The sequence below is a fragment of the Idiotropiscis lumnitzeri genome, chromosome 6, assembly GCF_059441095.1.
Source record: "Idiotropiscis lumnitzeri isolate Australia: NSW breed Sydney's pygmy pipehorse chromosome 6, RoL_Ilum_1.0, whole genome shotgun sequence".
Taxonomy (NCBI): domain Eukaryota; kingdom Metazoa; phylum Chordata; class Actinopteri; order Syngnathiformes; family Syngnathidae; genus Idiotropiscis; species Idiotropiscis lumnitzeri.
In genome coordinates, this window is record NC_142396.1 from 9,066,105 (window position 1) to 9,087,009 (window position 20,905).

The 20,905-nt window shown below is 41.1% G+C and overlaps 3 protein-coding genes across 15 annotated transcripts; 2 read left to right on the top strand and 1 right to left on the bottom strand.

Moving 5' to 3' along the window:
- Positions 1-1,289: 1,289 nt before the first annotated feature.
- On the top strand, positions 1,290-3,519 carry commd4 (COMM domain containing 4). The gene is made up of 8 exons (XM_088297745.1): positions 1,290-1,379; positions 1,586-1,657; positions 1,746-1,811; positions 1,902-1,941; positions 2,073-2,192; positions 2,927-3,007; positions 3,077-3,253; positions 3,328-3,519. Exons 1-8 carry the CDS (start codon positions 1,377-1,379, stop codon positions 3,366-3,368), a joined length of 600 nt encoding a protein of 199 aa, XP_088153871.1. The 5' UTR covers positions 1,290-1,376; the 3' UTR covers positions 3,369-3,519.
- Positions 1,878-16,977, bottom strand: man2c1 (mannosidase, alpha, class 2C, member 1). 10 transcript variants are annotated; one of them, XM_088297732.1, is made up of 31 exons: positions 16,669-16,977; positions 16,447-16,572; positions 16,228-16,351; positions 16,083-16,153; positions 13,908-14,085; positions 13,641-13,830; positions 13,156-13,262; positions 12,940-13,050; positions 12,770-12,862; positions 12,579-12,695; positions 12,402-12,497; positions 12,154-12,299; positions 11,792-11,915; positions 11,589-11,710; positions 11,408-11,493; positions 11,109-11,240; positions 10,940-11,019; positions 10,526-10,620; positions 9,141-9,245; positions 8,902-9,058; positions 8,464-8,607; positions 8,102-8,211; positions 7,927-8,006; positions 7,719-7,861; positions 7,551-7,654; positions 6,572-7,479; positions 5,947-6,094; positions 5,734-5,851; positions 5,089-5,181; positions 4,183-4,215; positions 1,878-3,260 (listed from the first exon to the last, which is right to left on the bottom strand). In XM_088297732.1, the coding sequence occupies exons 1-26, from the start codon at positions 16,776-16,778 to the stop codon at positions 7,368-7,370; spliced, it is 3,063 nt and encodes a 1,020-aa protein (XP_088153858.1). In that variant the 5' UTR covers positions 16,779-16,977; the 3' UTR covers positions 1,878-3,260; positions 4,183-4,215; positions 5,089-5,181; positions 5,734-5,851; positions 5,947-6,094; positions 6,572-7,367. The 10 variants fall into 10 exon arrangements, with proteins under 10 accessions (XP_088153858.1, XP_088153857.1, XP_088153863.1 ...); XM_088297731.1 differs by having other exon boundaries at positions 5,089-5,204; XM_088297737.1 differs by lacking the exon at positions 5,947-6,094 and having other exon boundaries at positions 5,089-5,204.
- neil1 (nei-like DNA glycosylase 1) lies at positions 3,628-7,013 on the top strand. 4 transcript variants are annotated; one of them, XM_088297743.1, is made up of 9 exons: positions 3,628-4,996; positions 5,070-5,189; positions 5,772-5,880; positions 5,961-6,054; positions 6,159-6,280; positions 6,352-6,379; positions 6,461-6,531; positions 6,602-6,797; positions 6,884-7,013. In XM_088297743.1, the coding sequence occupies exons 1-9, from the start codon at positions 4,497-4,499 to the stop codon at positions 6,928-6,930; spliced, it is 1,287 nt and encodes a 428-aa protein (XP_088153869.1). In that variant the 5' UTR covers positions 3,628-4,496; the 3' UTR covers positions 6,931-7,013. The 4 variants fall into 4 exon arrangements, with proteins under 4 accessions (XP_088153869.1, XP_088153868.1, XP_088153867.1 ...); XM_088297742.1 differs by having other exon boundaries at positions 3,628-4,029; positions 4,523-4,996; positions 6,602-6,963; XM_088297741.1 differs by having other exon boundaries at positions 6,602-6,824; positions 6,884-6,942.
- Positions 16,978-20,905: the final 3,928 nt, after the last annotated feature.

A 20,905-nucleotide genomic window follows, 5' to 3' on the forward strand; every position in this document is an offset into this window, starting at 1 on the left:
AACATGTCTCAAGATGACAATTTAAACGATTACGGCAATATTTAATGAATTGTGGACAATTTAAGACATTTCCCATTAAATGTTGAATTTATTTAATGGATTGCATTTCATTTGGGCACAAAAAAAACACATAACAGCTATCATCTATCACTTAGAAAAACTGATAGCACAAAATATACATTATTTCTCATTCTTCTAAAAATATTATGTAATGTAATTTTCATGTGGCTTCTTGGGTTTTGCACGTTGTTGTTCTTTAGCCAAGTCTTAACATGTTGAATTAGATGAAGTATGCCGACATAATGTGATTAACTTAAGTATGTTAGCTTCTACAGGGGTTATGTTTGGTGTTGGCGTGACAGAAAGCTCCAAATACTAATTACTAGGGCGAGTCAGGAAAACTCCTCTTTATGTAACAGGAGTTTGGTGGTTTTGAAGTCAGGGTTATCTATTCGTTCACCGTAGTTGTTGTTGTTGTTTTTTTTAATAAATAAAAGTCGTTACTACATATATGATATAGCACATTTGTTAACCGTTCTGTTGTCATCGGGTCAAAATGACCCGCCACTGTGTTAAAACGCCCCAAAACAATGTTTTTTTTTTTATCTTGAAATTTTATGAGAGTGAAATGTTGCTTTTATTCACGTTTCCATGTAAGCAGTGAAATTTCGCGTTTAAAATTCAATCAAGCTACCTATATTGAGGGTTTAGTGAAGACGGGTCATTTTGATCCTGAGGACACCGGGTGGATACAAGAAATGAGGACGACAGGAAGGTTAAATGATGAGATAGTGGCGCGATATGTCACGACGTGTGCACAGAATTTGAACACCAAGGCAGAGCCCAAAAAAACAATTGTGAGCAAATACGGAACTTTATTCAAACAACAGAGTAAAGAAATAAATGGGCAACTCCTCCGTCATCAGCACCACGGATCTCGCTCTCTCTCTCTTTCTCTCTCTTTCACGAACTCACGTCCAGTCCAGTGAGTCGCGTGATGCATTCATTACAAATCGGAATCAAAACAATTCAGCAAAAGACAAGAACAGATAACAGACAACCCAATTCGCTACACTAGTAGTAGTACATTTGCTTGCTTTACGATGGCCATCAATGTTTAGAGCCAAAGTTGTGTTTTTCATTAAAATAAGTTATGTTGTAAATTCTTCTGACTTTTCTGCTGTTTAGCCGTGATAGAAAGGTTTGCGATAGACTATTCGCCGCTTTAGGAACGAAATCCCGTGGAAAAGAAAGGATACGTACACACAATTTATGTATGCAAAGGACGCCCCGCCCACTCCAGATAGTCCAATCAGCTGCCAAGTGTGCAAGCTACTGCCTTTACACTTCCGCGTCTCGTTTCCTGTTAGCCAGCCATGGTAAATACTTCTTCCTCTCATATTATGTTAACCGTGTATATGGAAGTAATGCAACGGGATTTCGAAAGATAAACTTTTATAAACGTGCGAGGCTGCATTTGATGGATAATTTTGTCTTGATTTATCGTCGGTTGCGGGTTAAGCTAGTGGCTAAAGTATGGAATTGTGGGTTGCAGGCGCTCATGTGATGTATTTTCTCCTAATAGCGGTTCCGATTTTGTGGAGATTTGGACTGCCCCGATTGGGTACTTGCCGAAATCAGCACTCTGGCAAAAATTGTAAGTATTCGATGTTTTTTTTTCTCCTGAATTGACTACTTGTCGTTTAAATGGTGGCATGTTCTTATCCTCCTTTTTCATATGACAGTCTAGTGTCAAAATGAAACTCCTGTGTGCTCAAGTACTCAAAGGTCTGCTTGGAGAGGGTATTGATGTAAGTCCCCCCCCCCTCTTATTTCTTAGATTCCCCTTACCACGTAATAAACAATAATACAATAACTAATGTTCTCTGCCTTTATTTTAGTATGACAAAGTCACAAAGCTTACAGTTGATGCAAAGTTCGGTAAGTTGCCTCCCTTCAGAAAAAGCTGCATTCATGCTTATACTTGTTTATTACGATGCTGTTATGTGAGTCAATTGTGATTCGATTGTTTTCTGTGACATGATGTGATTGCGTGGCAATTTGTCTTGTAGACAGTGGAGACATTAAAGCCAGTGTGGCGGTGCTCAGCTTCATTTTGTCCAGTGCAGCAAAGCATGATGTCGACAGTGAATCTTTGTCCAGTGAGCTGCAGCAGCTTGGCCTGCCTAAAGGTTGGTCTCCTTGAGTCATGGGATGACGATTGCTACTGTCGACATAGCCAGAGCAAACTCACACAAGCCTGGGAATAACAGGCAAACTCCAAACAGAAAGGCTGGAGCTGATATTTGAACATAAGCCTGTGAAAACTGAGGCAGATGTGCTAACTCCTATTCGACTGTGCTCAGTTCTTTTTTTTTTTTTTTGCAACATTTTCCAAAGAATCCATTAAGAAAAGAATGAATGTACATGAGTTATTTAAAGTAAGCAAACTTGCATTAAAAGCAGTAAGCTACTTTTGTCCAAGATAACAATGCAAGTCGTCATATTATCCAAGTTAATGTTGAGTGTTTGGTCTGTTATGACTGTGTTATCATTTTCAGTCGACAAAATGGTTGCCCTCTGAGATGCCTAAAATCGGGTGGATTTTGCTGCTGAACTCATATTCAACACAAACACAATATTAATCAGAATGTCATGTTCAGACGAGTGAATCACTACCAGCAACTGTGGCCGAAAAATGAAATTGCACACTCCTTTCTTCGTGTGCATATGTCATGTTTTTTTTTTTTGCCTTCCTCTGAGAAACTGTGGGTGTCTGCGGCGTGTTAGACGGAGGTTTCTCACTTTCATGAACTACTGCTGAAATAATTTATATATATATATATATATATTTATATATATATATACACACAATTTAAACTTGAGCTGTATCTGTATATAATTTATATATTGATGATTCTTTTAGAACACACAATGGGGCTGTGCAAGTCTTACGAAGATAAGCATTCGGCAGTTCAAGACAAACTGAGAGAGACCAGCTTGAGATGCAAGTATTATGCGATTGCTCACTCCTGACAAAGTATGTTACAATCAATTCCGCTCTTGTGAATTTCAGTGGGCCGACTGGAAGCAGTCTCTTGGAGGGTGGACTACACACTGAGCTCCAGCGAGATGAAGGAAGTCAACGAAGGGGTCGTTCAGCTAAAGCTGCAGGCTCAAGGAGCCGAGTCAGGTTCCTCACAAAGCACTGTGGTATCGCTTTCTGCAGACAAACTCAGAGTCTTGCTTTCAGGTTTGTCCTGCAACAAATCCCAAATTATTTGGCCAGCTGAGATGATAATTCTGTTTTTGGTGCTTTTCTTCCAGAGCTCAAACAAGCCCAGACTATGATGAATGCTTTACAATGACCGACATTCCTACTTCTTCAATTTCAAAACTAGACACAAATGCCAATTTCCATTTATTTTTGTCAATTTGTATCATTAAAATGTACTGCTTGTTTTTTTACTTGTATTATTTACCTTCAAACTATGTGGTAATAAAAAATAAAACACGAAACGTATCACTTGTTAAATACTATAAATGAAGTAGCGTTTTCAAAATATGTATTAAATAGCGTTTTCAAAATATTAAATAAAAAAAAGTCATTAAAATGGCCAAAATCGTGCCATTGCACATCGACTACACATACCAGCATGCATTGCAGTTTACGTCACCCATGTTCTTCCCAGTTCCCACCGGTTAATACAAGGCTTTAAACCAACACTTTCCGCATATCTCTAACATAATATTAGTGAGGCATATCATGAGTGCAATTTTTGGGCAAACCGCTACTAAAAGAAAACGGAAATATTTCCAAATGACATCTCGCGATATTGACCGACTCACTGGCGGTAACGTTACGAAACATGTTTGGTAACAAACATGCAAAGAGGCCGTGAGCTGCACAACCTCACCTACTTCATGCAAATCCCGGACACACATAACATTAAACCTCGCAAATTATCCGAATTGCTCTTTAAATAAAGTTAGATTGCAGCCACGGTGACGTCTATTTCCTGGTTCGGGGTAAGTCCTTTAAACTCACGCACCGTTAAGGCTACGTTTTCCAATAACGACTGAAAAGACACTGTTAACCAACATGAACAGTAAGGACATTTTTGCATACTATCATATGCACGTTGTGGTCATAGAATTAAAGAGTTCAAGTTGAGGATGTACCTGAAGAATTCTTACGGTCGTCATGGAGCTCACCTGAAACAAAAACAACCCCAAACCGAAGATTAGGTTAAATAATCACAATGGTGAGCTACAGAAAAGGAAGCTGAGTAAAAGCTTTGCGGGCACAATCTCATGAGATCCAAAGTTCAGTCTTCACAAAAATAATCACACTCAAATTTTATTTCAAATTGCTGGGCGTCTGTTGTGGTTTGTGTCCACAATCGAGGAATGAAATTTAGTTAAGTACCACACTGAGCAGCATGCTTTCAATAGTGTGCAGTGCAGTTGTACGTTCATAAGGACATCAGTGCAACATGACTGAGTCAATGTTTGTGTGCAGTTGCATAACAGCCGAGTGTCTTCCAACAAAGATGCCCGAAGGACCCGAGCTGCACCTGGCCAGCATTTTTGTGAACAAAATGTGTGAGGGGGTGCTGTTTTCTGGCCCGGTGAGAAAGTCTGAGGTCAGCAAGAGTCCCGACGTGGCCTTCGCCTGCGAGGCGTACCGCATCTGCGCCGCTTCCAGAGGGAAGGAAGTGAAGCTCACGCTGACGCCAATTAAGCGTGATGACACGAAGGCCAAAGAGGCACAGCAGCCCTTGGACATTGTCTTTCGCTTTGGCATGTCAGGCTTTTTCCGCTTCACCGCGGAGGATGAGCTACCCAAACATGCACATCTGTGTTTTTATTCTAAAGAAAAGCCTCACAGGGTGCTCAGCTATGTAGACGCACGGAGGTTCGGCAGCTGGCAACCGCACGGAACCTGGCAACCCGACAGAGGACCTTGCATCATGTTTGAGTACAAAAGCTTCAGGTAAGAGACGCCTTTCATTGCAAACGTCAAATTCAAAGACGACTCATTTGACACGTTGGTCACGACTTTGCAGGGAGAACGTGGTGTCGCACCTGTCTGACCGTGCCTTCGACAGGCCCATCTGTGAAGTCTTGCTCAATCAGAAGTACTTCAATGGAATCGGCAACTATCTCAGGGCGGAAATCCTTTACAGGTGATGAAAGACAGCCTACATTAGGAAAATACACACAACTGCTTTGGGTGTATCAACATAACAATGCATCATGTTGACAACTCAGTCGACTATTTTGCTTCTGCCTCGTCTTGATAATGAGGTAACCACAGTATCACTGTGTAGAAAAAAAAATGCTACAATATATTTGTTAAACTTTAATTACATTGTGCAGGTGTTTTAAAAGATGTTTAAAAGGGAAGTCAAACATTTTTCTTCTTATGTACTATATGCCCCCACGAGTCAAAATACTGTATTCTGATTAATATTGGGTTTATGTCATATGAATGAAGCAGAAAAAATGCAGCCAATTTTATCTACCTCGTGTGGCCATTTCGCCACAGTTACTCAGGGATCAGTCTCGGCTCGTGTGTTGTCTGGATTTGGTCATTTGATGTGTGAGGTGGCACTGTGATGTCATTTTCAGTTGACAGCAAGTGGCAGTACAAGGCAAAACGGACGCTACTTGGAAAAATGAATGACCAATTGATCACTTGACAAAGAAACCTGTAATTGGCCAAAATACCTCCAGTTTTTGGAAACAAGTGTGTATGTCGTTTGTAGGTTAAACATCCCGCCCTTTGTGCCTGCCCGCGCCGTGCTTGAAGGCCTTAAGTCAGAGGATGCTTGTGAAGACAAGAAGCCTGTGAAAAATGACATTTTGAACCAAAAGGTCAACTTCAGCAGGAACATACTTTTTTCCCTACCACAAATATTTCAACATCTAACAATGTCTCACTTTGCGCTCCGTAGGCTGTAAAGACAGCTCAAAAGATCACAGTGAAAGATGAGAGCGCCGACCTACTCAGGCTGTGCCACACAGTTCCTCTGGAGGTGGTCCATTTAGGTGGGTAACAATGACGTCACTTTGTGATCGAGGTTCATTCCTAGCCAAGATTTAGAAGTAAATCTTGAAGTGAAACAACAAGGCTGTTTTTCAACAAACGGTAGGTGGGAAAGGCTACGATCCAGAGAAGGCGGACTACTCTGCCTTTGAGGCCTGGCTGCAGTGTTACTACGTGGACGGAATGAAGTCGATACGTGACCACAATGGCAGGACTATGTGGTTCAAAGTAGGCAATGCATTTCCTATTCTGTGTGATTTGTACTGTTACGGACACTAAAACAAATATTGTAATTCCAGGGCGATCGAGGCCCCATGGCTCCCAAAGGTAAGTAATACCACACATATTAAAAAAAAAAAAAAAAAAAATCTGAGAAAGTTTTATGTTTGAACTTCTCTCATGCAAAAGATTCTAAATCACCAAAAGCCAAAAAGAAAATGAAAAAAGAAGACGATCATGATTACACCAGCAAGAAAAAGGTATAAAAGCGTCACGTTGGTAATTATAGTCTTTACTTACAAATGTAACACCTGAGTTTTGACGTCAAAGGGAGCCAGGACCCAATCTGAAAACTCAGAGAAGAAACAAACGGTCAAAAAGGAAACCAAAGCGGCAAAGACAAAAAAGGATGTGCCACAAAAAGAAGCCACTCCCGGAAGAACGGCAAAATCCTTGAAAATGAACACGCCACAACATGACCGCAAATCACCTGCAAGGAGGAAGAACACAACTGAGCCAGCAGAAGGTCAACATTTCAAGTCTCCAAAGAAGGGCACTTTAGAAATATTTAAAAGCGTACTGGATTGTGAACTCATCACTTTCTTTTTGCAGGTTCTCGCAGGCGTAGCAGTAGACTGACAAGACAAAATGTAGAATAAAAAACAAAAAAAGCCATCACTGGATTTTTAAATACTGTTGTTAATCATTTGTATAAAATAAATAAAACAAGTTTAAAAAAAAATACTGCAATTTATAATTTTTTTTTATTGCCATCGCTGTTATCCTTCATGCATGTACAAAAACAAAAAACTTCCGTCCATTTTTTATCCTACTTATTGCCGAAGCCCATGCCTGTTGACTTTGGGCAAGCAATTGCAGGGCACGTAAGAAGAACAACCATACACTTCGTCCTCGTTTAAATTGTGTCAGGTTCAAGATTTAAACTTTCTCAGAATTATGAGGCACACAAAATCAACCAGGCTGCCCTGTTAATTCTAAATAGTACAACCTCTATGATCTTCGACTTCAGAAGTTTCATTGTACTTCACAGTGATAATTAAGCGGTTCAGTCAACGTTCCAAAACAACATTATGCATTAAACACTAAGCAGAAGTGATCTGACTTGAAAGGGGCTGAAGTCAAGCGTGATTCCATCGTCAGCTACAAGTACTGGCTCAGCAGTGTCAATTTGCTCTAGAAGATTACAACTGAAAAGGAAAACTGTCTAATTAAAATGTCCTTTTTTAAGATTACATATTAAAGATAAAAGGTCACTTACTGCCAGGCCTCCTTAATGGGCAGCATCATGCGGAGGGTTGCTGTTGCGCCGCCGCCGTGAGCCTCGTACAGTCTGATGACGAGAGCGTCTTTCCTGTCCTCCGCCTGTTACGTTAAATGTCACTCAGTGGGCTGAGTGGTCTGACTAGTCACATGCAAAGTGGAATACCTGTTTAACAGTCTCGAGGATGACACTGGTCGTGTTGATGGAAAAGGCACTCCGTGGGGCCGTGTCTGGGGAGCACGGCGCTAACCTCAAAGGGAAGTTGAGGTTGTATGCGCACTGGACGACTCCGGCATCTTGGAAGGACCCTATCATGCAAAATATGTTAATAGTGACTTTTTAAACAGCAAGACAAAGAAATAAAAAACGTCACCTGTGTGTGGCATGATTGCATAGGTGAAATCATGTGTGCCCACATCAGCATTGGCATCCGGAGCTTTTGTTGCCCTCAGCCTGAAACAAATACGAACAAACGTCCTATTATGATTCACTGTGACTCAACAGAGCTAGAATTAATTCCATTTTCTTCAAGTTGTGCATAGTCTCACAAGGAGAGCGTCATTGTGTTCTTATGGACCGAATAGCCGTATTTGCAGTCATTGAGCAAAGCCACTCCAAAATTGTGCTCGGACAAATCGGCCCATTTGTGACCCCAAACCTGAGGAGAGAAGGAGCGCAATTCAGCATACTCTTATTAAACCAATTCTCGTGTTTTGTCACCCTCTCAATTTGTTTATTTGTTAATCGGATTGTGAGTGATTAACTCTTAAATCATCTATCAAGACAAGATGTGATACTATATACTTCCAATTTAGTGAGTAAAAGTTTTACAAATGTTCTTCCATTTTTAGGTATACTTGTCATATGTCCCAATACTCCTATTCATCTTGTGCATTTATTTGCTAAATACTTCAAATTTGGCCCAGTCCCACGATGTATTCCTGTGCGTGGGTCTCTGCAGATGTCCAAACTGGATCTCGTACGTCGCGTTGGGGCTGTGCACTCGCACCGGGAATTCAACCTTCAGAAACTTGTGCGACTCAGCCCAGTTCACCTGGAAACATACGTCACACCACTTCAAATCGGAAGATACGTAGTCAAATATAGTGTGTCCTCAAAAAGTGTCTTTACAATTTCTAAAAATGGATTGCAAAAGCAGTTCATGAGATATGTTGGTCAGAGTTGTTGTATGTACTCAGTGGTTGTATTTCAGATAACCTCTTAATGGAATATGTGGCTATTACACTCGACAGGGTACAATGTGTAAAATTGTAACAAGACTTTATGGACACCCTGAGGCAATCACTTGTGTTGGCTTCAAGTGAATGTAAGTCCAACAAGCGCGTACCTGCGTGTTGAATTTAATGTAAGGGCACATGGCGTCCATCACGATCTCCTGCGTGACGGTGCTCTTGTCGCTGATCCTGAGCGTGAAGCCCACGCATCCTCTGAGCTCATGTGATGGCCGCACATGGACAGGCTGCAGCACCTCCACCACTGGCTTCCTGTAAGGAGTGGGTGTGGGCGGAGCCGCAGTTGACTGAGAATGACACGGGCAAGTGGGTGTAACAGAGATGACTCAAGCACCTTGTTTGAAGATGGTAATCCATGACATCCCAAGCGTCCCAGTACAGAGGAACGTCATCAAACATGACAAACTGATTACCACCGCAGCCATCCGGAATGGCTTCCCTGAAACCAGCAGCATGGTGAGAAAGATGATATATTTAGCTCAAAGTAACATTCTTTGTTTTCCTCAAAGAACCTCTTGTAATTCAATCCAAAAGAAATATTATAATACAAACTAATTTCCAATGTATTTATTTATTTTTTTTATAAAATCACTTCACAAATTTTATGGCAATGCACTGCCAAAATTGGTGCTATTAGGCATTCCACGTTTTCTTTTGTCTCACTTTTTTTACTTGATACACTTAGTGGTACCAGTCATGAACAAGAAATTAAAAAAAAAAAAAAAGACATGGCCATCTCTTAATTTTTCCCCATGGCTGTATAACTAAAACGAATAAAACCTAGATGAAAACAAAGTAGTTAAAAACTAAAACTAACTAAACTAATTAAAGCTGAATTGAACTGTTACATTGTCTCCTGTAGCCTGTTCTGTATTTTACGCGCTACTTCTCAATTTATTTTACTATTACAAAATCACCATAATCTTCAAATTGAGAATTATATTTAAAAAAATACCCAACTCATATTAAATTGAAATTCAATTCTTACTAATTTTCCTAAACCTGCACAGCAGGCAGTAAAGAATCACAAACATCTCAAGAGCCATGAGTTGTCTCGGACATATATAACGTTGTAGTTCGCACATTTCAAATGATGTCATTTTTTGAACACCAGAAATTGTGGTAATTCTTCACAAAATTATTATTTACAGTTTATCTTGGCTTCCTTTGTGTTTGATTCATGCAGCACTACAAATAGGCACAGTGTTCTTTCTTCTTGCATCTCAATAAATTAACAAAGTAACTCTTTTGTGCTAACGAGTGGGAGGTTCGTTTTAAGGAGGTCGGCACTACGTTCCTCGTCCATCAAGCCAAACTGATAAGAAACAAGGACAACCTTGAAGGGCGAGTGTTTCTCTTCGCAAGTCATTAAATAGGAAGCAATACACACCAGTGTTTAAAAAAAAAAAAAAAGTATAAGAGCCACCCAGAGACTCTTGCTAATTGCCAGATGGCTGCTTGGCACTTGAGTCTGTACTGTTTTTCTTACCTTTTTTTGAGCACAATATAAGACAAGTCTTGACTTTGTGATCGTCGTTTTAGAAGTTCTCTTTGCATTAGACAAAAAAAAAAAAATTTACATCATAAAAGTAAGGCCATTGTGGGTCTTCTGCCCCATGTGTACCGTTCACATGGTGATGCTTATTTTTAAGTAACCTTACCGCGTGTGTGTGTTCTATATTGGGAAGAAACAAATGATTGACCATATCAGCACAATACCTGTTTGCAGTAATCAAACACAACGATGTCAGCGTGCCATCTTTGTTCACAACAGCCCGTACAATCCCGTTTTCCATCAGGACACTGCCGTCAGCCTGTAATTTTATGATTGTCACGTTTTATTTGGCAAATTCACCCACCTTTCATTTTCCATCCCACTTGTGCTAACTTTGGGCGAGAGCTGGGTACACCGCAGACAGGTTGCCATGCAATCGCAGGGCAACAGAGACAAACATTCACACACACATTCACACCTATGGGCAATTTTTGTACATGAACCCATTTGACGTTTCTCCATCACTCCCAATCTTACTTGGACATACAAGCACAATAACTGATTTGAGCACTCCACACTTGACAAGCAAAATCTTTACAATGGATATGGATGCAGCAAATAATCACCAATCCATATACCTGAACAGCGACACAGACTGGAGTCACAGCCTTGGTGTCTTGAATAGGAGATACACCGATGCTAGGAACTCTCACTAGAGCTGTGGAGAAACAGATGAAAGCAAAGGTCGTCATAAGAAACATAACACTGATGTGGAATAGTATCCAAATGTGCTTAAGCCGTGTTTACTGAGGCCATCTTGCACGTGGAGGACTTCCAGGCGCTCCCAGGGCAGAGAGTTGAAGACACCCGTGGCCTCGCCTGAAGGCATGAGGGCTCTGAGGCTGTCCTCCAGGAGAGCCGCACCGGTTCTCTTGATATCTAAGAGACACATCATATGACAGTTTAAAAACCCAAGTACGGGGAAATTAATTTAACTAACGGTTAGTTCCACCATTATGCAAGCCTTTTTACAAATAAATGCACAGAACTCTACACGGTTGCTAAAAAAAACAAACCAACACTCTTTTACTCAGTATTCGACATACCTTCATAATACCTCAGTGCATCCTCCACAACCATCTCTATACAGCTGCCTGGGAGGACATCATGGAACTGGTTCAGCAGCAGAAGTCTGCCATGCAAGGGAGTATCAATCAAAAGGCCCTTATATAGCGCACCAACAACAGCTGCTATCTATTTTGTCAGGTTGAATAAGTGAACATTGACCTCCAGAGTTCCTGCAGCTTCGCCACAGGATACTGAAAAGTTTTATCATGGCACACTGCCAAACTGCTGGCCATCTCAACGTCATGCAGGAGCGTTTCACATTGGCGGTTTCCTCGCTTGATCTGGGAGAATGTTTGAAACGTTTTATTCATTTTGAGATGCCATTGATTTGAAGGTGATCGCGTATTCACACGAGTCGCTACCTGTGCTTGCGTGGTGTACGTGCCATTGTGCAGCTCGAGGAAAAGTTCACCGGTCCAAGTGCACAGCAGATGTGAGTCAGCCCAAAGTTGAGAAAAGAGCTTGTCAGGACTGGACATGTGAACCCTGTCAGAAGGCAGGAAGCAGTGATGGAAAGGAGTGGTGGCACACATCAGGGGGTCATTTCAAACAATGCCATAATGACATCAATAGAGCGGAATAATATCCGTTTGTATCCCAGCAAGATGGGTGTTGTAAGAAATAAATGTGACTTGTTTAGTGGGTGGGATTTGGGCTGAGCAGTTGTTTCTGCCCAGTCCTATTGGTGAGCTGCTGAGTTCATGTTCAGGAAAAAGGAACTGACTTGGGAAGTCCATCTGTGTCCTGGACCCGTCTGAGTCTATCCAGCATCAACTGAGTGGGGCCGCCGCCCCCGTCACCAAATCCAAACAACACGGCGCTGTGGTTGGCTCGGCCTTTGTCCTTGTTCTGCTTGACGGTTTTTACAAGCTGCGGACAGAATCGAAGCACCCATGGGAATGCCGTAAGGTTTGGGAAATGTCTACATATATATCTTCTCAGACTAAACAAAAAGATGGTAAATTCACTCACGTCTTCAACCTTGCCCATCATCCCATATGAATTTCCAGGTGGAAAGTGAGTCAAGACTTTGGAGCCATCAAGTCCTTCCCAGAAAAATGTGCTATGCTTTATAAAACAGACATTTTAATGTGTATTTTTTCTTCCTGACTGACCTCAACATACTGAAATGCCCAAGGCCCAACTTACAGGGAAGGTGTTTACGAGGTTCCAACTGAGTTTCTGTGTTAAAAAATTGTTAATTCCACAACCCTGCATTATCTGAGGGAGTTGAGCCGAGTAGCCAAATGTATCTGGAAGCCAGAACTAAATCATACGGAGAAAAGTGATGAGAAACAGAGCAAAGTGTCAAGCCGATATTAGAAAGCTCAACACCCTACCTCATTGCACCTCTTTCCAAATTCTTGCTCAAAATAACGCTGGCCCTGCAGAAACTGCCGTACCATGGATTCTCCCGAGGGCAGATTGCCATCCTGACAGACAACGCTCAATTAGATCCCTTCATAAAATACATGATCATCATCAATCATTTTAAAGATCAGGCTTTTACCATCTCCACCCACGTCCCTCCAACCGGGACAAACTGGCCTGTCTTGACGTAGCGTTGAATTTCTGAGAAGAGTCCAGGATACCAGCTCTTGACCCACTCAAACTGCTGGGCCTAGTCGACAAAAAAAAAGCATTGGAACTGAAATTGATCTACTGGATATGCATACATGTCATGCATTGATTTGACAATGAACACTTGCCTTTGATGAGGCATTACCTGAGAACAAGTAAACACAAACTCTGGGTTCCTTTCCATGAGTCGGATCGCGGTCACCCAACTGCGGCCGCATTTGCGAATGGTTTCTTCGTAAGGCCAAAGCCAAGCTATGGACATAGTAAAAAAAGAATAGAATCAAGAGAAGCATCACCTTTACAAGTCATAGTTTTTCCATTGACAGTGTCAGAGAGGTATTTCTTTAACGCTGTCATTGTGGTGGCAGTTTACAGCCACACTTCGTCCACAAGTATGGATGTGAGTTTAATTTAATATTTATCTATATATGTGACTGACTGGCGAGCACACCAGTGTGTCCACAGCCCCTCAATTAAAGTCAGGGGGATTTTTGGGGGGCATTTCGAGCTTGAATTTCAATATGTACAAGTCGTGCTTCACGAAGAGACGCAGGACCAGCCATAAAACGAAAAAAGTGTGACTTATAGTCCAAAAAATATGATAATAAATATATTATATAAATCTGAGACCTGAGTCGATATGGCAGTGGCCCATGGCATGGACAATATGTTGGCTTTGGCCGTTGCGCTGGCTGAAGAACTTGTGAGCCAGTGCGTGCGCTTTGGAGAAGGAGCTGGGATCAGCCGGGTCGCTCACGTTAACCATTTCATTGACGGTGAACAGCGCTTGGAAGCTCCGCTGCTCGCATTCGCCAAGTACCTATCAAAAAAAAAAAAAGAAAATGTGTATGTTTGCCCTTTTTGGCTGACTTTGCTGACATAGAAGACTGTCTTTACCTTGACGATGTCAATCATCATCTCAAAATCAGTTAGAAGTTCCCTGACATCTCTATTAAATACCACCAGCTCCGCCTTCTGCACTGAGAATGTCTTGTTCGGATCTGGAGCTGCAATCATGGACCCTTGCCCGGCTCCAAAAAGGCCATTACAGGCCAGCTCCACATAGACGTTCACACTGAAAGAAAAGGAGAAAAGAGCAAGCCACAACAATAGTTTAACAAGCAACGACACTTTTCAAATGACAGGTTATCTTGAGCTAGCACTTGATATGCAAAGTCTGCGTATTAAAGGGATCAAAAACCCTTTTCTAAATTTATTTTAACGCACTGGAATTTTATGAAAAACTAAATTCATAATAAAATTAAAAATCCCACCCGGTCGGTCCATTTTTCAACACCAAGCTCAATTTATGTTTTTTTTTTATATTAACTTGCTTTTCAATTGTATCAATTTGTTTTGGAGAAATCAATACAAAACTAAGCAGTCTAAAAACGGCTCCTGGTAATGAGCATGATGGCCATACCCCCTCCCCTCCCTCTATAATATAGAGGTATTCAATTAAAAGTCACAGAGGTCCACAACGGAAATTTCTTCCAATTAAAAGGTCCGAACCAAAGTCCAACTTCCCGAAATGTCAAGCCTATGTTCACATTCTTATATAGTTTCAATATTTAGTCATTTTCAACAGAGCGCACTTATATACTAAATATTTAGTAATGTTCCCATTAAACATCTTTGCCAGTCAAACAAATATAAGGCGTTTATTTCACATTCAAGAAAATGCCACTTCCAGAAAGAAAACAGTAAAATATCTCCTGCAGAAATATATCAAGTGCTAAGCATTGAGTTAACATCTTTTGCCTTTTTTTTAAATTAAAGAGCCTAAAAAAAACAGGAAAGCCGAATTATCCGAGTAAACCAGGTCAACATGTTCAGTACACAATCAATAAAAATGGCTGTCCTCATGAAAAACTAATTCAAAATGAGCTTTGACACCACTTTTTCTTTTGAATATTTTTTTAACTTCTCTTAATGAGTTTGTGACTGCCCTGCCAGTGACTTAAATCTGGGTTGGAACGGAGTCAGGGCCATTGGGATTTGGTAGATTATTTCACACATCTGGGCTTTGTGTTTTCCTTTAAATAATGTTTGTGCAACCCCATTTAAGCACTCCTTCACAACTTCCCCATCACTTGAACGTTTTTTATGTTTCCCCAAAATCCATGATACTTTTACTGAATATTCGTTTGCATGCCGCTGGGATGTAAACGAAAATGTAAAAAATCTGTTGTACTGCACTCGAAGTTCGATGTTTTTGCGTGCGCTCACCTCAAACTTCAGCGGATAACTGTGCACAAAAGGGCCGTGCTTTGTTTCGTTGTGGCGCTTCGCAATGTTGCGACGGTTTCGGAGCATATGATGCACACTGGTTTTGAATTGGCTGCAGCCAGATCGAAACTAAATTTCTCCGTCCATTCATTTAAAACAAGACGCATCGACCTCCCTAACTTTTTAGCAAGGCATACTGTCAGCAGCACTCCCTTCCGGTCTGCTGCGCAATTGGCAGTGGATCGTAAACAAAAGAATTGATTGGCTCAAATCAGTGACGCCTTTTCCGCATTTACTAGAATTGCAGCGCCAACGTTTGCGAATGCGCCCTGAAAAAAATTCATGGGTCCGGTCCGAACCATCCTGCGGTCCGCCATTTGGTGATGCCTGCTCTATATCATATTGGGAGTCACATTATGCCAAGAACTGTAAAAACCAAGGCAAAACCAAAATGCTTTTTTTGTCATACAGCATTCAATTCATTTTTATTACTGTGCCTATCCCAAGCTAAGCAAACCTCTAGTCTAAAAAAGCTAAGAAACCATCGCAACCTCAGCACCGAGGAGCCGCAGGAAGCGCAGAACACGTCCAATCCCGTGAGCCTGAAGCACACTGGCACCCAACAAAATTTGCACCGCTCTGCTTACATTTTGACTTTGACATGATATGTTTCTGAGTGACAGCCTTTCAGACAGTGCAGCCCTGAAGCTGGTCTCTGGTCCTTGTTTGAAAGTGGCTCGTCAATTGTATGGCCTGCATACTTATAGGTATACATCTTCAACAAACTAGAATACAATCAGGATCATCTTCCAAAATAAAGTGCAATTTCTTCTGCCAACTGACCTGAGTGCCTCCTCCTTGGTGAGACAGTCTGAAAGGATGTAACTTGTCTTTTCACCTTCTTTAGTCAGACCCTGACGACCAAGGACAAAGGAAATCATTTTGTTGTCCAGAAGATTGTAATCTAAGAAACTAATGTCTTGTTTACCTGAACTGGCAGCCCATCCCTCCAGACCATCGCCTCTCCATCACTTTCCCACAGAAAATGGACCTCTTTCCCTCTCCAGGAAACGGGGATTTTAAGGACGACTTTAAACCAACACGTCCACCATCTAAAATAAACTTGGAAATTATTGTGTTGCTCTGAACTTGGGTTACCAGAATTTTTTCCGTTTTTTTTTTTTAAAGAAGTGGTAAAAATACTCACGTTGGTCCAAAACTATCACCAACTTTATAAGGGCTGAAGTTCTGCGTTTGCGCTTCTGAGAATGTTATCCGTTTGGAGGACATGAACGAGCTGATGGATTCCAGCGGACAAGAGTCTCCATACAGGCTACATGAAAAATAGCAGTGGTAGTATTATTTAAGCATTCATGTTGACAGGGGCAACGGGGTTGAGTTCCAGTAAAGTAGCAGTAAATATCCCTACCGTCCTTGCAGGTTGCAGTCTGTGAAATAAATATCAGAAACAAATTTCTCGGCCCTCTCCAACAGTGTGCGTCGGTTTTTCAACACGGGTTGGTGGTACATAGCAAACATATGAACGCGTTAACGTATAGAATTCCGAAAACAAACGATCATTTTAAAGCCCCTGAAAGTGCAAAAGTAGCTTTGACATGACCCGGAAGTAAAAATCAGGAAGTTGTTGTATCTTTGCGGCCGCTAGATGGCTGTGTTTCACAACTTTCATATTTTGCTACTCGAGAAGGGCTTACTACTAGTAACGGACATGTAGATATGAATGACAGGGCAAATTTGGACCCCATGAAAAGAAATCTTCTTGCCGTCTGATCTGATAACGTGAAAATCTGTCGGTCTCTGAAGGCTGGAGCAGGTGGACTGAACCATTTGACATAAATAGTGAGGGGGAGGCGTTGAGAAAGTTACCTAAACAAACACTCGTAACTCTTGCCAAAATGCATTGTAAATTAAATATTTGGCTAATTGTACGTTTATTACTGGTATTATTTCGTCGGGATTATGATTTTATTCGGAGACCTTCTTCCCTTCGCTGTCAGGTTTAATTATTTTTTTAATTTTTATTTTGGAGTTACTCGAATAATTCTCCAATTCAATGAAAACTTGATGTGTGAATGAAAGTATGAATACATTTCTTACTAAGATTTAACCTGGATAATTTTATATGTAAGGGGTGGGGGTGGGGCGCTTTCTGTAGCTGCCTCAACAGCAAAATCAATGTGCATTATAAATCTATGGATCTCTCTATTATCCTCTCCATAAGAAGGCGGAAACTCAGATTCAAAGCTACAACCTCTGAACTGGGGGCCAAACTGATATCACTTGTCAACAGTCATCATTATTGAAAAACTACTGCAGACCATTAACAATCACATGTACTTTTTTGGTTGCCCCTAAACATGCTTATATGCCACCTACTGTGTAGGAATCAGAGCCACCATGACGATTAAAAAAAAATGGAAATGCATTTTCCAAACCTTCAACCATATTTTTCTGAGCCAGTGTTAAAAACTCCAACTTGCTTTAAGTTGAAAAGTTGCTGCTGTCGGCCGTGAATCTTTGTCAAGGTTGGATGTGTTTAAAGATGCCTTCTGCATTCTTCACTTGTAACGAGGGGTTATTTGACTTACAGTTCTCTTCAATTAGACTCCAATCCAACCCTTTCTCCTCTGACCTTCATCTATTTACAGTTCATCCATCCATCCATCCATCCATCCATTTTCTGTACCGGTTGTCCTCATCAGGGTTGCGGGTGAGCTGGAGCCGATCCCTGCATGCTGACTTTGGGCGAGAGGCAGGGTGCGCCCCGGACTGGTCGCCAGCCAATCGCAGGGCAAATTTATGGTCAAGTTTCTGAAATCCATTTCGTGGTACATTTCTAACATCCGCAGACCAGCAATGCCAGTTCAAAGTCACTTTCTTATCCATTGGGATGCTGAGGTTGAACTTCAACATGTCATTTTGACCACATCTACAAGTCTCAGGGCATTAAGTACTTCCTTGTGATAGGCTGAGCACAAGTGTGCAGGGAATACGTTTGAAAATCTTACACATAAAACAAAATAGAATGAAACACTGTATATTAAAATATCAAAATGTTCATCCAAACCATACAAGTTCATCTCACGAAAGTCAACTAGCTAAATATAACCTATATCTTTGCTGCTGAAACACTGCAAATTTATATATTTTTTATCATATTATCTTATCTTACCAATACAAAATATGCTAGACTGGCTAACATACATTAGCATAGATGTTACAATAATTATATTATATCATATCATATCATATACCGTATCGCATCGCATCGCATCGCATCGCATCGCATCGCATCGCATCGCATCGTATCGTATCGTATCGTATCATATCATATCATATCATATCATATCATATCATATCATATTAGAAGAGAGCAAACAAGAATACTCTCAGACATGTATTCTGTCTCTTTTTTGGAAACAATGACTAATACTGGCGCTGAGTTGCGGCGCAATTGCTTAAAAATCCACAATAGAGAACAATGAACCGGTATTGCAGTAGTATGTCACTGTATTTCTCTAACTGCACACAAAGACAATCTAGGCCACAGTATGCAAAGCCCACAATGGCAATGATGACATTATGAGGCGCCAACACTGTGACTCACTCTGCATTTGAGCCGGCTCAGTGTGCGATTGTAAAAGCAAATAAAACATCAGAGGAAAAAGCCAAAACATTTATCCTACAAATGCTCATAATGTATAATAATAATCATTTGTGAAACTGAAGTTTGGAAATGGTAGCTTACAATGTGGTGAAAAGAAAGCTTGTAAAGATGATGAAGCGATGCCGCTCCTGCAAGCACATGATCAATGCCGCAGAGTGCTGGGAAGCCGGTGGGGGCTCAGGGTCATCTTAAAACTTTCTCGGCAATATTCAGAGGGAAGGATGTGTTTGTTGCAGTGTTTCTGTGAATCCGAGAACCCTTTTATTATGATATCATGGAGCAGCTCTAAGTACAGGCTTGGTGCAAATGCGGGTGATCCCATCCTTCTCATGCCACCCTACCATCAAGGATGCCTGTTGACTCCTGTCCCCTCATTGTTTGGACTGCGGTCTGTGCAAAGTTCCAACGAGGCATGTAGGCCCGAGGGAACAGATGACAAAGTCCTGACGTGACCCGGGGCTTTCGGTAGCGCAGCGCCAACATTGAGTTTCCAAAAGTTTTTTACGAATCAGAACTAACGCCAAAGAAGAAGACCATTACCATGAAACAGATTGCTCTTCATGGGGTGACTTACAGCTTCGGCATAATCGACGGGCCACAAGGTGAGCCGGATAAGTTGGCGATTAAGACGAGGAAGACGCTCATCTTACACGGAGTTAACCGACAGAAACCAATTCATGGATCAAATTAATTTCCCTCGTAGGAGAGACGGACTTGGTATCATGGAAATTAACCAAGTTTACAAAGCCATAATCATAAGTTTGGGACAGTACCTGAAAATTACGGATGAGTTAATACTGAAAATGGTAGGACAACATCAGGCTGAGATCCTACCCAAACGGACGTCTATGATAAAACTGAGATTTGTTTGAAGAGAAAGCTTGAAATAAACCGACGTCGGCAACAAAGCAAGCAATAGAAATGCGGACACAATTCTGCCAAGAAAAACTGAAACATTATTACATTAACATAGAGGGGTCTGTGCTGGGATTTGATGGAGAGAAAGTTATTGCTGGAGATCGAGACCAGGGACTCTTAAATGGTTTTAAGAGGTAATGGGAATCTTGCATTGTGATGTATGTAGATTCTGCCATACTTCAGTTGAAAGTGCAAATGACTTGGTCTCAGGCTGCCAAATACCTCTGGCCACAATACGATCTGCAAATATCTACACTGGAAAATATGCAGAGAGATGGAATAAAGTATGGGAACATGAACCAACACGAGTCGCCTTCAAGAGTAACGTAACAATATTCTAACTGGAAGGTTATAGAGGCAGGAGTGATAAAACGGTTTGATCGCTCCAGATAACAATGTCCGGTTTCATAAAAAAACAGACATTGTTATCTGGAGTGGGCAGGGGAAAATTTCAACTATCATAGATGTCACTGAACAAAATAATAAGACCGGAAAAATGACCTAAGAACAACTTGCTCATTGAAATTCAATGAGATTCATTTCCAGAGTGAACACTTTAATTTTGACAACCAATATCTTTTGTGTATGCGTTGGTGTTGCAATTACACGCAGCTCCAGCTGTTGTGAAATGCGCTATATAAATAAAGTTGTGTGTATATATATATATATAATACAAAAAGGCTGAACTTTCAACCCCTAAAAGCAAATAAGAACAAGAAGACATCTTCACATGAGGAAACACTGTAGATGTGCTGGATACACTTTGAAAATCCCTGTGGGCAGTGACGCATCTCTTTACACTTCATCCCAAGTTTCCCGTTTCCTGTGAGCTGTGTCTATATAGAGAACATCAAGCAATATGGAAATGAGAGAGAGTGTGTGAATGACATAATAAGATCTTCCCAAAGAGGTAGGAATAGTAACGCATGCTGGATGCGCAGCAGCTCCATTACAGGTACAAAATTTCCACCATCAAATGAAATAATGTACCCTGAACTGAGATTACTAATTGTACCTTAAAAAATAATAATCGTGCAGATAACATATATTTTAATACCCT

Coding starts and splice junctions, on each gene's coding strand:
- commd4 (XM_088297745.1), top strand. Junction 1,658..1,745: donor TCAGCACTCTGGCAAAAATT/GTAAGTATTCGA, acceptor TTCATATGACAG/TCTAGTGTCAAAATGAAACT. Junction 1,812..1,901: donor TGCTTGGAGAGGGTATTGAT/GTAAGTCCCCCC, acceptor CCTTTATTTTAG/TATGACAAAGTCACAAAGCT.
- neil1 (XM_088297740.1), top strand. CDS start 4,497: ATGACTGAGTCAATGTTTGTGTGCAGTTGCATAACAGCCGAGTGTCTT. Junction 5,190..5,771: donor AGGGCGGAAATCCTTTACAG/GTGATGAAAGAC, acceptor TGTCGTTTGTAG/GTTAAACATCCCGCCCTTTG. Junction 6,281..6,351: donor GCAGGACTATGTGGTTCAAA/GTAGGCAATGCA, acceptor TTGTAATTCCAG/GGCGATCGAGGCCCCATGGC.
- man2c1 (XM_088297739.1), bottom strand. CDS start 16,778: ATGTTTGCTATGTACCACCAACCCGTGTTGAAAAACCGACGCACACTG. Junction 12,498..12,578: donor ACCTCGTAAACACCTTCCCT/GTAAGTTGGGCC, acceptor TGTTTTATAAAG/CATAGCACATTTTTCTGGGA. Junction 11,711..11,791: donor CGTACACCACGCAAGCACAG/GTAGCGACTCGT, acceptor ACATTCTCCCAG/ATCAAGCGAGGAAACCGCCA.